Below are 16,493 nucleotides of genomic sequence, written 5' to 3' on the forward strand. Positions count from 1 at the left end.
TAAAACCCTATCCTTGGGCTATAAATAGCCCAAGGAGGTGAGGTTTTGGGGTTAATCATTCTTACACACTCATATACACACACAGCCACCCTACGTTCATATTCATCCTCATCTTCCCAAAAAGCCAGTTCTTATTCTCACGCCGGAGGCGCCGCGGGACTCCAACCCCCCTTCCGGTGTTGTTTTGTAGGAACCCAACCACAGCTACACCTCTACAGCGGCGAAGGATCCAGGACAGTGTCGAAGGAGCAGCCCCGCCACCAGGAGTTATCAGATTGTTCAGATTCCATTGTGTTGTCCGGATATCTTATCGGAAGAAATACAATCGTGCATCAATTTTGAGTTTCGAGGATTAAAGTGTTTTCATCTCCGGTGGATGTGAACAGATACTTAAGAGATTGATTATACAGAAAAATAACAGCAGTACCTAATTAATCCATGCATTTTGGTAATATTTGTGAGCAACATCCTGAGAGAATGATGGCATTTTTATCAGGTGATTGCATCCGAGACTCCCGTAATAAAAATAAGCTGAGGTGCCATGGAGGGAGCAGGTAAGCTTATCTTTCATACTCAAAGCTCTCTCTTTGTAGAACTGTATCCAAACTCTTAAGCTGTTGGACCGTGTACTCGTGGCATAAGCAGCTTCTGTTAGACTAGGATTCAAAATAAATGTTCTCTTAATTGTCCCGTAGATTAAATTAAAAACAATTATATTTCACAGAGAGCTTTTTGGGAATGGAAGTCGGTATATTAATATTACCAAGTAAATAATTTATATTTTTAAAAGGTTTTTTTAGGATTGAACATTTATGGCATATTTGACATATACAGAATGCTGCATATTACTCTAACTACATGAGAAGTAAACTAAGTAAAAGTAAATATGAAGAAATAAAGTTATAATATAAATGAAAGTAAATCTCAATTAAATAAAGTATATATATATATATATTTTAATAATTAGGCTTTTATACGTTTATATATATATTTCAATTAAGTATTTCTAAAAAATCTTGAGCTCACCAGGTGAGGCTAGCAAAAGATAAGGTGAGGCTGGCAAATGATAAGCTGTATCATTTTAATTATCTTATCATGCTAGTATATAATAATTTCCGTTTCTAATAATATGTTCCATATTTAAGTATGTTAGTTATACTAAATTATTATAAACCTAATAAAGTTAATTTTTTCTTTGTTGGTCCATTTCTAATAATATGTTACATATTTAAGTATGTTAGTTATACTAAATTATCATAAATCTAATAAAGTTAATTTTTATTTTTGTTGGTTGTTTGTGTTTAATGATATATATATATATAAAGGCCGTTGATTTTAAAGTCAGATAAAATAATAGAATAGTCAGAATTCAAAACTAAAAAGTATTCTTAATTTTAATATATGAAAAAGTGCATATAAGGAGTTTAACCAGTAATGTTAATCATTTATACCATAGGGGTAGAATAGAAGAAGAAGTACATGATTTAAAATATTATCACCATATGTTATTATATTTATAAATTATTTTTCTATTAATATGAACGAAATATAAAAGTTGAAAAAAATAAGATGAAAAATATTAAAATAATTCGTGTGCTATAAGCTAGTATGTGTGTGTATATATTTATTAAATAATACTTGTTATTTAGTCATGTTAAAATTTTAGATTATGTTTGATTTTGTTCAAATATTTGTATTGTATTTTATATTAGTTAGATATAGGCAAATAAGTTATATCATGACTTGATTAATTTTATATTAGGTAGTTATTACACCGTCCAAATCCGGGGTATAGATTTGGGGCATTATTCTCACCAACTACTTACTAAACCTGTACAAGCATAAGATAAATAAATAATTATCCCGAGCTATTACTATTCAGGATTTTTTCAAGATTAAGGATTGAAAACAAGAACGACAAACCAACTTTATTACAAATCAATCTAAACAACCTGTCTCAAAAACTCTCTTTATTACAAAACATTATTCTATTCACATTTTAAACTAAACATCTTTTATTCAAATTATAACTATTACTTATCCTGCTACACCTGCTCTGACAACTCAAAACTCTCTTCTGGGATAGGGACAAACATTCTTGGAATTAGAGGGTCCTGCAGCTTGACCCGCTTCTTGACTATTCGGGTTCTGATAGGTTTCATTCTCAACCTTAACTGAAAAACGAGGTGAACAACAATAAAGGGGGTGAGCCAAAATTGCTCAACAAGCCTGCAATAATATATATGTAGTGTAAAGAGAAAATGATAAATGAACCGATAATCTGCTGAGTTGAACAACCGGCTATTTCTATAAAGAATAATAATTTCCATAGCTGGCGAGTGCCAAATGAATAAGACTGGAAACAAGTACCAACATATGCACTATAACCTACTAATTTGTCAGGATACAATGCGGATATATACCCAACTGCATAGACCCAACCAACATATAAGGTATCCAGGAAACTATGACCTAATAATCAAAGGTCTGGTTAATACACGGCCCGTATCGTAGCCATCCAGTCTATAGTTTAGCATCCGGAACCATCGGTATGCTTTAGATGTATCCCTGTATCAGGATATATCAGAGTATATGTAAGTAAGGGTATAAGTATTGGAATATGAATAGAGGATTCAATGAATTAAGAGAAATCAAGAATCGAAATGAAATAGAAACAAGGATCAATAATTATGTATCAGTATATGTGAACAATAATTATCAAGGTGTAATTGATATGGAAAGTTGGATGTATTTCACTATTCTGAACTTATAATAGGGAAAATTTTTGCCTTGCGCGCACTTCACCTTGTATGATTCACCGCCTTCTGCCTCCTGCTTGATTCGCCTTACTGGTACTGAATCTATTAGGGAAAGTTATGCGTTTAGATGACTTACTTCATACGCAATCCCAGGTTGATACCACGAAGTCCTAATCGTCCACCCATACGATTCTATTCGATTCATATATAATTATATAACACATAAAGTTCATATAATCACGTAAAGCACATAGCATATAAGGCACATAATTAATTTTAGACTTATAATTATTTTTAGAATCGATACTAGACTCATATTCGCATTAACAAACACTATCTGGCTCGATTACTAATTTTTCGGGATTTATTAGAATCGATTCTATCACCAATAGGGTCTATAAACAATTATTTATCATAAGACGACTTGCTTTCGAAAGAAATTATGATTTATAATTATTTTTAATGGAATCGGGTCATTTTTCTGAGTTTAGGGGTCTTCGTTTCACTCAAATCGGATGAACGGTTTAATTACTGCGCAATAAACAAGATTTAATTAATTATAACTCAATTATAATTAGTTAATCATAATTAATTAAACCTTAATTACATGTTTAAATAATTAATTAAGAATTATTACATTTTAAAATAATTATTTCCAAATTTTTAAAATTAATTACAATTTATTACGAATTATATGATTAAATCAATTACCTATAATTAATTATCCGATCCAAATAATCATTACAACTCTGATCGCATAAATAAATCAACGCTCGAACATCAATTCCCAAATTATCGAAACACAACTTGAATAACTACTAGTTACTCGCATTAATTGATTAATTATCGAATTATTTGATCTAATTATTTAATCTTATTTATTAAATAATTACTTAATTATTAAATAATTAATAATTAATAAATAATTAGATAAATAATTAAATAAATTATTATTTAATTTCGAATTTCTAAATTAATAAAATAATTTAGAAATTATTTATAAAATATTTCACTTTTTTATTCAAATTATTTATATGATTTTCTAATTTTCAAAAACTTATTTTCTGAAATAAAATTAAATAGTAAAGATACAAAAACAACTTTTCAGAATTCACATCTGGGTTTTCAGGATCGAAACCGGGTCTAAAATAAAAGAAAATGGGTCGAATTTTGGGTTGGCAAGAACAGGGTTGACCCCCCGGAATCTGGGAAAAATCCGGCAGCCGTCCCCTGTTCCGGCGAGTCCCGATTTCAGCCAAAACAGGTTCGTTTCTTCCGTTTTTTCCTCTGGTTCGATTCCCCCGCGAAGCAGCTACCCAGTCGTCCCGTCCATGCAGCCTGAGCATCCCTGCACCATGAACTCCGCCCGAACTCCGCCCTCGCTGTAACGACCGAGAAATTACGCTTGTATTATATCATAATAAAGATAGATTATGTGTATTATTATGTGATTAAATGTGTTAAGTCATTAAACCCTAACTGCTATGTGTTACGTGTTGGCTGTTTTGATCCAAACGTGTTTTGGATATTTATTGAGTGTTTTATCCTAAGTTATATATTTTATATCAAAACCCGTACAGCTCAAAATCATGTTTTAAAAGCCCGTATTTCAAACAAAATCATTGGCCCTATTTTGTTAAAAATGCCCTATACCATATCGCTATTCTGAACCCCTAGACATTTTACAAATTTACATTTTTCACGAAAAATGACTTTTTCGGGCCCCTTCGGGTACCAAAAACCCCACAAAAATCACATTTTTATTTTTATATGATCATGAAATTATCATATATCATTTTTCTTTGCATGTTTGTAATATTCACAATTTTTGGGAATTTTTAGCATTTATTTTGTATTTATTAAATATTTAAAAATTCAATATTAATACCCAAAAATTATAAAAATTGGGGCCAAATATTTTATTAGGAGTGTAATTAGACCCTTAATTTTATTTGGGGGTATTATTTTCATAAATATAAATATCAGATTTGTTATTAATTTTTCAGTTAATTAATATTAAAAATCAGAAAATTGAGAAAAGGGGAATTAGGGTTCTTGAGTGTTCTTGCGGATCAAAGCCAATTTGATCGTGATAGGAGTGTCAGAAATCGAAGTGTGAGTAACCGATTTGAAGCCCGAAGCCTGTTCTATCAAATTATCACGTCAAAATCATCATCAGAGGTATTGATTTTTATTTCGTAATTTTTGGATTATTTCTTGAATTCGGGTTTGAATTTCTGTGTGTTGTTTGATGTTATGGTTGTTAGAGACGTTTAGATCGTCGATTTTGGAGTCGAACGACACCGGTTTCGTAGTGTTTGGCTTCAGTTTCGTGGTCGTCGGAGAAGCGGCGACGCCGTCGCTGTTCTTCGTCTCCGGTGATGTTCGACGAAGAAGGAGGACGAAGGGAGGCCCGGGAACGAAGGGGAAACGAAGTCGCAGAAGAATCGTGCCTGAAAAGCTGAGTTTCGTCGTCGTTGCTTCGCCGGTTCCAGTCGCAATCGTCGGAGAAATTGCCAGATTCCGGCTGTTCTTCGCGACCCGGGCTCGACCCGGTTTGCAACCCGGTTTCGACCCGGGTTTGATCCTAAAAACCCTAACCCTGTTCCTGTTTTTGTGTTTTTGATTAATTAATTATTTAATTATATTTTAGTATATTAAAATTAGTTTTTAATAATTCTAAAAATCCAATAAAAATTAAATTTAAAAATCTAAAATATTTTGTAAATAATTTCTGAATTATTTTATAAATTTATAAATTCGAATTTAATTATTTAATTAATTATTTAATTATTTATCTAATTATTTATTAGTTATCTAATTAATTAATAATTAGGTAATTAATTAATAATTAGGTAATTAATTAATAAATAAGGATTAAAAATAATTAAATAATAGGATTAATAATCTAATAACTAGTTAATATTACGAGTAACTCGTAGTCTTACGAGTAGTGATTCGATAATGAGAATTATTATTCGAGCAATAATTTATTCGAAGAATGTCGTAATAATTGTTCGTATCGTATAATTAAATACCGATAATTAATTGATTAACGAATCATATAAGTTTCAATAATAATATATTAGTTCGGTAGTATTCGAGAATAGTGCGTAGCTCATATTTATGCGAGTGATTAATCGTTGAGTTGGTTTACAATTCGAGCAGTTAGTAGTTATTCGATAAATAGCGTATCCGTTAATAGTATCGATTGATTATTTGTAAATAATCGATCTGATCGAGTAAGTATTAATAATTTATAAATAAGTGTAATAAATAATAATCAATCCTAATAATTAGGAATTAATTATTTTAAAATACAATAATTATTAATTAATTTTTTTTAAAATTGTAATTAAGGATTATTTAATTATAATTAATTATTTATAATTAATTATTAATTAATTAAATCTTGTTTAATTCATAATAATTAAACCGTTAGTCCGATTTGAGCAAAACGAAGACCCATAGACTCAGAAAAATGAAATGAATCCAATAAAATAGTTGTAAGTTATAATTTATTCCGGAAGAGAGTGGTTTTGTGATAATTAACTATTCATAGGCTCTAGTAGGGGTAGAATCGAGTCGAATAAATATCAAAAAATTGTAATAAAATTAGATAGGGTTAGTTATTATAAATATGAGTCTAGAATTGATTCTAAAAATAATTATAAGTCTAAAAATTAATTATGTGCTTTATGTGCTATGTGCTTTACGTGATTATGTGAACCTTACGTGCTATATAATTATATGTGTATATATGCGAGTCAGATAGAAATGCATGGGTAGACTGATAAGGTTACGTGATATCAATTCGAGATACACGTATATAGTAAGTTATCTAAACAACTATCTTTCTATGATTGGTTCAGTGTTAGCAAGGCAGAGCAAGCTAGGGACAGAAGGCGGTGAGTTGAACCAGGTTAAGTACGCGCAAGGCAAGTTTTTCCCCTATTCTAAATTCAGAATAGTGAATTATATTTCCTTTTATCATATCAGTTACCTTTGATAATTTTTGTTCATATACACTGTTACCCAATTATTAATGCTTGCTGCAATTTCATTTCGATTCTTGATTTCTCCCAATTTATTGAATCCCCTATTCATATTCCAATACTTTTACCCTTGTTACATATACTCTGGTATATCCTGGTGTTGGGATATATCAAAAGCATTCCGATTGTTCCGGATGCTATACCTTGGACTAGATGGTTACTATACGGGCTGGGTTTTACCCAGACCATTATTTAATAGGCCATAGTTGCCTGAGTACTCTTTATGTCGGTTGGGTTTATACAGTTGGGTATAGATCCGCACTGTATCCTGACTGATCAGCAGGTTATAGTGCATATGTTGGTTCTTGTTTCCAGTCTTGTTCATTTGGTACTCGCCAGTATTGGCAAATTATTATCCTTTACAGATTCAGATGGTTGTTCAAACTAGCAGATCATTGGTTCACTTATTTCTCTCTTTTTTTACTATATATATATATATTGTTGCAGGCTTGTTGAGCAATTTTGGCTCATCCCTTTTTATTGTTGTTCCTATTGTTTTACAGTTAAGGTAGAGAATGAAACCCATCAGGACCCGCGTAGTCAAGAAGCAAGTCAAGCAACGGGACCTTCTTATACCAAGAGTGTTCCTTCCTATTCCCGAAGAGAGCTTTGAATTGCCAGATCAGGTGTAACAGGATAAGTAGTACTGTTGGGTTGAATAAAAGTTTTGTGTAGTTTGAATAAAAGTTGTGTGGTGAGAATGTAGATAGAATAAAGTTTTGTAACAAAGAGAGTTCTTAAGACAAATTGTTTTATTTGGGTTTGTAATAAAGTGTAGTATGTGGTTCTTGTTTTCAACTCAACCCTTAAAAGATCCCGAGTAGTAATAGTTTGGGGTAATTATTATATTTATATTCCGCTTGTGCAGGTTTAGTTTGTAGTTATTGTTAATAATGCCCCAAATCTATACCCCGGATTTGGAGGGTGTTATAGTTGACATCAGAGCTTAGGATTGACCCTTGAAAACAAGAATGTTAGGATTAAGATAAGATAGAAAAATTAGATAGGATAGAAGTAAGAGTGTTAGGATTGTCTGTGTATGTGATTAGAAGTTATGATTTTAGGAATGTGGTTTGATTTGTTTTTGTATTATTATTGTTATGTATATTAGATGGCTTCTTCGTCGGAGCGGACTGAGTCAGACCCAGTAGCAGCACCAGTTCTAGCCCCAGTATCAGTACAGATGTTTCCATCATTGCCACCTGGACCAGTGCCAGAGATACCACCTCCACCAGAGGTACCAGACTTTGTTGATTATTTTCCTTATTTTGAGCTGGAGATGCCTGACTTTACATCTTTGGAGTTACCGATGTTTGATGTTCCTGATATGATTGACCTTCCACAGTGGGATGACCTAGAGCCGCAGATTCCAGTACCGCAGCCTGAGATTCCAGATATTCCACAGATGGAGCCAGAGGCAGAGCCACCAGTGTATGCACCTATGGAGCAGCCTGTTTTATTCACTGCCCCATTAGCTATTTATGCCACTATTCCTGGAGTATATCAGTTTCCACAGCCAGAGTTCATTGATGAGATAGTAGTAGATGGGCCGTTACCTTCTCGAGGTTCTAGCACGGATCTTCGTGAGCATCATACAGTGACTTATCAGCGTTTTCAGGCGGAGAGAGAGGAGAGGATTCGATGGCAGAACCAGTGCAGAGAGATCCTTGGATTGTTTGAGACGCAGGCAGATGGTCCCGTCCGAGCATTACGATCAGATTACATACTGAGGGAGATGTTACGTCAGATTCACCAGGTTAGTTCTCAGCAGCTTATGAATTTGAGACAGCAGGATCTTAGTGCAGAGGCCGCATATTGGAGAGCCGTGGGACTTACCGAGGCAGTGCTAAAGGCGTTGCAGGAGGAGTTGAGTCACGTGTCACCAGGATTCTGAGACTAGCAGATAGAGGAGTGTTGTATCGTGTACATTTTTGTAGATAGAGGCAGCATAGTATTGTATGACTAGTTTGTATGAGTGTAGCTACTAACTTTGACTGATAGTAGTAGCAGTACGACTGACATATCATAGGTTTTTGTATCAAGCACTGACACCTGCAGCTGGTGTTCTACCCATATATATATATGAGATGATCTTTTGCACGTTTTATTTATTTTATTTTCAGTCATTTAAGCATTTACATTTATTTTCATTATTTTACCGTTGCATATTTACAAATGTTGTTTTATTTACGATCATGTTGTACCCTTTATGTTTTCAAAAAGATTTTAAAGTATTTTAAAAAGGGGATTTATTTATACATCATACTGTTTTATTTATTTGAATATTTACTAAATTGTTTTATTTTTTCATATCAACTATTTTAACACTGTTTTAATATTATAAAGATTATTTTCATTCCATAACACCTGTTTAATATACTGTTATTAAAGAGAACCCATTGTTTTATTACCAGAAAGATGGCACCTAAAAGAAAAGCACGATCCGACTCATCAAATGGAAATACCGAGGGCGAGGGCCAAAACAATAATAACCAGATGGATCAGATGTTTAATCTCATGCAACAGCAGATGTTGATGATGCAACAACAAATGCAGCAGCAACAGCAGCAGTTCCAACAAAAGATGTTACAGCAAGCCGCTCATCCAGGACATCAAGTACCACCAGCAGCACCTACGGTCACCTTCAAGCAATTTCAGTCGGTAAAGCCTCCGGAATTTACTGGTTCCACAGATCCTACAAAGGCGAGAGTTTGGATAAAAGAGATAGAAAAAGCTTTTTCGTTGGTGAAAGTTGAGAAAGAACAGAAGACGGATTTTGCTAGCTACTTTCTAAAAGGCGAAGCCAATTACTGGTGGGAATCGAAGAAAGCTTTGGAAGGAGAAAGCGTGGTGACCTGGGATAGATTCACTGATCTTTTCTTGGAAAAATATTTTCCTCGCTTTATGAAGAACCAGATGGAGATCAAGTTTCTGAAGCTGAAGCAAGACAACTTATCAGTGGCGGATTACGAGACCAAGTTCACTGAATTGGCTAGATTTGTTCCTGAGCAAGTGGATACGGATAAGAAGCGGACCAAGAGATTCCAACAAGGACTGAAACCATGGATTCGTAGCAGAGTAGCTGTGTTTGAACTGACGACTTATACGGCTGTTGTTTAGAAGGCCATGATTATTGAAGGTGAAAGTGAAGCAGCTCAGAAAGAGAAAGGACCAGGAAATTTTCAGAATCGTTTCAACAAAAGGCCGGGATTTCAAGTTCGGGGAAAAGCAAACTTCAGGAGACCAGAACAAAACAACCAGAGGATGGGTAATCGACTTCCTGCCCCAACTCAGCAAAGGCTTATTCGACCGTCTATACCTGATTGTAGAATGTGTGGTAAAAAGCATACGGGAATTTGCAACAAGCCAAATGTCACGTGTTTCAAGTGCAAACAAAAGGGACACTACTCTGGAGAATGTCCGATGGGAAGAGCAAAAATCACTTGTTTCCAGTGTGAAAGAAAATGACATATTGCCAAAGACTGCAGATGAGTTGCAATGGCCGCTAGTATTCCAAGAGTTTTAGCATTACCTCCACCTCCACTACCACTACAAAATCAGCCCAGGGCAAGGACTTTCAACATGTCAATGAAGGAAGCAGTACAAAGTCCGAATTTGGTTGCAGGTACACTCCCTGTAAATTCCGTAAATGCTCTAGTATTGATTGATTCAGGAGCTATTAGATCTTTTATTTCTGAAGATTTTATCTCTAAGATAGACTGTGAGGTTCAGTGGTTAGATGAAGTGTTAGTCATAAAATTAGCAAATGATGACCAGTTTACAGTAGATCGAGTATGCCCAAGTTGTGATATTGAGATAGGGAGATGTCATGTCTCAGTTGATTTGATACCTTTCAGGCTAGGAGAGTTTGATGTTATTTTAGGAATGGATTGGCTAGCCAGTAATAATGCTCAGATTGATTGTGCGAATAAGAAAGTGAAATTGCAAACTGAAGAAAATGAAACGGTATTATTTAAAGGTGATAAACAAAAGCAGAAATTCCTAACAATGATGCAGACGAGACGATTGCTACGCCAAGGATGTCAAGCTTACTTAGCCTATGTACGAGATACTGACAAGGGTAATCCGAAGATTGAAGATATTCCTGTAGTTTGTGAGTTTCTTGATGTTTTTCCAGACGAACTTCCAGGACTTCCACCGGATCGAGAAATCGAGTTCACTATTGACTTGACGCCAGGGACTGAACCAATTTCAAAAGATCCATATCGAATGGCACCTGTTGAAATGAAGGAATTAGCAAAGAAGTTACAAGAACTTCTTGACAAAGGAATCATAAGGCCAAGTGTATCCCCATGGGGCGCACCAGTATTGTTCGTGAAAAAGAAGGATGGTAGTATGCGACTGTGTATTGATTTTCGTGAGCTGAATAAGTTAACTATCAAGAATAAATATTCTTTACCTCGCATCGATGATTTATTTGATCAACTAAAAGGAGCAGCATGGTTTTTGAAAATCGACTTACGATCAGGCTATCATCAGTTAAAGATTAAGGCAGAAGACATTCCAAAGACAGCGTTCAGAACGAGATACGGACACTATGAATTTCTTGTGATGGATTTTGGATTGACAAATACACCTGCATCGTTTATGGATTTGATGAATAAGTATTTGGATAAGTTTATCATTGTATTTATTGATGACATCTTGATTTATTCAAAGACGGAAGAAGAACATGCAACGCACTTAAGAACGACACTGGAGATATTACGAAAGGAGCAGCTTTATGTAAAATTTTCAAAATGTGAATTTTGGTTGAAGGAAGTGCAGTTTCTAGGGCATATCATCAGTATAGAAGGCATCCAAGTCGATCCAGCAAAGATTGAAGCTATTTTAAATTGGGAAAGATCAAAGACGCCAACTGAAGTCAGAAGTTTCTTGGGATTAGCCGGTTATTACAGAAGATTCGTTAAAGATTTTGCAAAGATAGCCACACCATTGACGAAGTTGACGCGAAAGAATGAAAAGTTCGTATGGAATGAGAAATGTGAAGCAAGTTTCCAAGAACTGAAGAATCGACTCGTAACTGCACCTGTGCTTGTTTTACCTGATGATCAATGAGACTTTGTCATATACAGCGACGCTTCTTATCGAGGACTCGGATGTGTTTTAATGTAACATGGCAACGTGATCGCATATGCTTCCAGACAGCTAAAGCCGCATGGACAGAAATATCCGACGCACGACCTTGAACTAGCAGCTATTGTGTTCGCACTGAAGCTTTGGAGACATTATTACAGTGAAAGATGTGAGATTTACACGGACCATAAAAGCTTGAAGTATATTTTCACCCAGAAGGAACTTAACATGCGACAGCGACGTTGGCTAGAATTAATCAAGGATTACGACGTTTCAATCAATTATCATCCAGGCAAGACCAATGTAGTAGCAGATGCGTTAAGTTAAAAGGAACGATTGAACTTGTTAACGTCTTCAGAGGACTTAATCAAGAAATTCGATAGATTGGAAATTGAAGTTCGTGTACCAGAAAGTTCTACCGAAATGAATTACGCAATGACTTTTCAGCCAGAACTATTGAAGAAAATAAGAAGGTGTCAGGAAGAAGTAATGGACCAGGATATCGATAATTTATCAGGAGAAGAGATTACCAGTCAGAAGGATGCTAAAGGAATTTTTCGTGTTGCTTCAAGGATCTGGATACCTAACGTACCGGAACTGAAAGCGGAAATTTTGCAAGATGCTAAAAGTTTAAGATATTCAATTCATCCCGGAAGCACAAAGATGTACAGAGACCTGAAGGAAAATTTTTGGTGGCCGAATATGAAGAAAGAAATAGCGGAATGGTCAGCAAGTGTTATACGTGCCAAAGAGTGAAAGCTGAACATCAACGCTCAAGCGGACTACTACAGCCACTAGACATTCCCGAATGGAAATGGGAGCACTTAGCTATGGATTTCGTAGTGGGACTTCCAAGAACGAAAGCAAATCACGATGCAATTTGGGTTATTGTTGATCGATTGACGAAATCAGCACATTTTCTTCCGATTAACGAAAGATTTTCACTAGACAAGTTAGTGCACTTATATCTCAAGGAAATTGTGATGCGTCATGGAGTACCAGTATCGATTGTATCGGATCGAGATCCTCGTTTCAATTCCAGATTTTGGAGACAATTCCAAGAATGTCTAGGAACAAAGTTGAACATGAGTACAGCTTATCATCCATAAACCGACAGTCAAAGCGAAAGGACAATTCAAACAATCGAAGATATGCTACGTGTATGCGCAATAGACTTTGAAGACAATTGGGACGAGCACTTACCGCTAGTGGAATTTTCTTACAATAACAGTTATCAAGCAAGTATTGGGATGCCGCCTTATGAAGCTCTATATGGAAGAAAATGCAGATCACCTACCTGTTGGGATGAACTAGGAGAACGTAAAATTCTAGGTCCAGAACTGATTCAACAGACCAAGGAAAAAGTAGAACTGATTCGCAAGCGACTTGAAGCGGCGCAGAATCGACAGCGTAAATATGCAGATCTATTTAGGAAGGATATGGACTACCCGGAAGGAGAGCATGTATTGCTAAAGGTATCACCATGGAAGAGATTAACTAGATTTGGCAATAAAGGAAAATTAAAACCGCGCTACGTCGGACCATTTGAAATTTTGAAGAAAATTGGGAAGGTTGCGTACGAGTTAGCTTTACCACCTAATATGCAGCATATTCACAATGTATTTCATGTATCTATGCTTAAGAAGTACAATCCTGATACAAGGCATGTAATAGAGTATGAACCAGTAGAACTTCAGGCAGATTTGTCGTATCTAGAGCAGCCGATAAGAATTCTAGATCGGCAAGAGAGGGTATTAAGAAATAAATCTGTGTCATTAGTGAGAGTCTTGTGGAGAAACCCAGTGGTTGAAGAATCAACCTGGGAGCTCGAGAGTGAAATGTTAGAAAAGTATCCTCAGTTATTTGCATAGTATGATTCTGAGGACAGAATCCTGTTAAGGGGGGGGGGGGAGAATGTAACGACCGAGAAATTACGCTTGTATTATATCATAATAAAGATAGATTATGTGTATTATTATGTGATTAAATGTGTTAAGTCATTAAACCCTAACTGCTATGTGTTACGTGTTGGCTGTTTTGATCCAAACGTGTTTTGGATATTTATTGAGTGTTTTATCCTAAGTTATATATTTTATATCAAAACCCGTACAACTCAAAATCATGTTTTAAAAGCCCGTATTTCAAACAAAATCATTGGCCCTATTTTGTTAAAAATGCCCTATACCATATCGCTATTCTGAACCCCTAGACATTTTACAAATTTATCTTTTTCGCTAAAAACGACTTTTTCGGGCCCCTTCAGGTACCAAAACCCCCACATTTTTATTTTTATATGATCATGAAATTATCATATATCATTTTTCTTTGCATGTTTGTAATATTCACAATTTTTGGGAATTTTTAGCATTTATTTTGTATTTATTAAATATTTAAAAATTCAATATTACTACCAAAAAATTATAAAAATTGGGGCCAAATATTTTATTAGGAGTGTAATTAGACCCTTAATTTTATTTGGGGGTATTATTTTCATAAATATAAATATCATATTTGTTATTAATTTTTTAGTTAATTAATATTAAAAATCAGAAAGTTTAGAAAAGGGGAATTAGGGTTCTTGAGTGTTCTTGCGGATCAAAACCAATTTGATCGTGATAGGAGTGTCAGAAATCGAAGTGTGAGTAACCGATTTGAAGCCCGAGGCCTGTTCTATCAGATTATCACGTCAAAATCATCATCAGATGTATTGATTTTTATTTCGTAAATTTCAGATTATTTCTTGAATTCGATTTAGTATGTTTTTGTGTTTTTGATTAATTAATTAATTATTTATATTTTAGTATATTAAAATTAGTTTTTAATAATTCTAAAAATCCAATAAAAATTAGATTTAAAAATCTAAAATATTTTGAAAATAATTTCTGAATTATTTTATAAATTTATAAATTCGAATTTAATTATTTAATTAATTATTTAATTATTTATCTAATTATTTATTAGTTATCTAATTAATTAATAATTAGGTAATTAATTAATAATTAGGTAATTAATTAATAAATAAGGATTAAAAATAATTAAATAATACGATTAATAATCTAATAACTAGTTAATATTACGAGTAACTCGTAGTCTTACGAGTAGTGATTCGATAATGAGAATTATTATTCGAGCAATAATTTATTCGAAGAATGTCGTAATAATTGTTCCTATCGTATAATTAAATACCGATAATTAATTGATTAACGAATTGTATAAGTTTCAATAATAATATATTAGTTCGGTAGTATTCGAGAATAGTGCGTAGCTCATATTTATGCGAGTGATTAATCGTTGAGTTGGTTTACAATTCGAGCAGTTAGTAGTTATTCGATAAATAGCGTATCCGTTAATAGTATCGATTGATTATTTGTAAATAATCGATCTGATCGAGTAAGTATTAATAATTTATAAATAAGTGTAATAAATAGTAATAAATCCTAATAATTAGGGATTAATTATTTTAAAATACAATAATTATTAATTATTTTTTTAAAAAGTGTAATTAAGGATTATTTAATTATAATTAATTATTTATAATTAATTATTAATTAATTAAATCTTGTTTAATTCATAATAATTAAACCGTTAGTCCGATTTGAGCAAAACGAAGACACCTAGACTCAGAAAAATGAAACGAATCCAATAAAAATAGTTGTAAGTTATAATTTATTCCGGAAGAGAGTGGTTTTGTGATAATTAACTATTCATAGGCTCTAGTTGGGGTAGAATCGAGTCGAATAAATCCTGAAAAATTGTAATAAAATTTGATAGGGTTAGTTATTATAAATATGAGTCTAAAATTGATTCTAAAAATAATTATAAGTCTAAAAAATAATTATGTGCTTTATGTGCTACGTGCTTTACGTGATTATGTGAACCTTACGTGCTATATAATTATATGTGTATATATGCGAGTCAGATAGAAACGTATGGGTAGACTGATAAGGTTACGTGATATCAATTCAAGATACACGTATATAGTAAGTTATCTAAACGACTATCTTTCCATGATTGGTTCAGTGTTAGCAAGACATAGCAAGCTAGGGACAGAAGGCGGTGAGTTGAACCAGGTTAAGTACGCGAAAGGCAAGTTTTTCCCCTATTCTAAATTCAGAATAGTGAATTATATTTCCTTTTATCATATCAGTTACCTTTGATAATTATTGTTCATATACACTGTTACCCAGTTATTAATGCTTGCTGCAATTTCATTTCGATTCTTGATTTCTCCCAATTTATTGAATCCCCTATTCATATTCCAATACTTTTACCCTTGTTACATATACTCTGGTATATCCTGGTATTGGGATATATCAAAAGCATTCCGATTGTTCCGGATGTTATACCTTGGACTGGATGGTTACTATACGAGCTGGGTTTTACCCAGACCATTATTTAATAGGCCATAGTTGCCTGAGTACTCTTTATGTCAGTTGGGTCTATGCAGTTGGGTATAGATCCGCACTGTATCCTGACTGATCAGCAGGTTATAGTGCATATGTTGGTTCTTGTTTCCGGTCTTATTCATTTGGTACTCGCCAGTATTGGCAAATTATTATCCTATACAGATTCAGATGGTTGT

At 33.8% G+C, this 16,493-nt stretch overlaps 1 protein-coding gene across 2 annotated transcripts; it reads left to right on the top strand.

Annotated features, from left to right (window-relative positions):
* The first annotated feature begins 250 nt into the window (after nt 1-250).
* Nucleotides 251-8,930, top strand: LOC141706043 (uncharacterized). 2 transcript variants are annotated; one of them, XM_074508879.1, is made up of 5 exons: nt 251-554; nt 6,632-6,697; nt 7,318-7,440; nt 7,926-8,051; nt 8,160-8,930. In XM_074508879.1, exons 3-5 carry the CDS (start codon nt 7,330-7,332, stop codon nt 8,706-8,708), a joined length of 786 nt encoding a protein of 261 aa, XP_074364980.1. In that variant the 5' UTR covers nt 251-554; nt 6,632-6,697; nt 7,318-7,329; the 3' UTR covers nt 8,709-8,930. The 2 variants fall into 2 exon arrangements, with proteins under 2 accessions (XP_074364980.1, XP_074364981.1); XM_074508880.1 differs by lacking the exons at nt 6,632-6,697; nt 7,318-7,440.
* Nucleotides 8,931-16,493: the final 7,563 nt, after the last annotated feature.

This window comes from Apium graveolens, chromosome 2 (assembly GCF_009905375.1).
Source record: "Apium graveolens cultivar Ventura chromosome 2, ASM990537v1, whole genome shotgun sequence".
NCBI lineage: Eukaryota > Viridiplantae > Streptophyta > Magnoliopsida > Apiales > Apiaceae > Apium > Apium graveolens.

Coding starts and splice junctions, on each gene's coding strand:
- LOC141706043 (XM_074508879.1), top strand. CDS start 7,330: ATGAAACCCATCAGGACCCGCGTAGTCAAGAAGCAAGTCAAGCAACGG. Junction 7,441..7,925: donor GCTTTGAATTGCCAGATCAG/GTGTAACAGGAT, acceptor TATGTATATTAG/ATGGCTTCTTCGTCGGAGCG. Junction 8,052..8,159: donor AGATACCACCTCCACCAGAG/GTACCAGACTTT, acceptor GACCTTCCACAG/TGGGATGACCTAGAGCCGCA.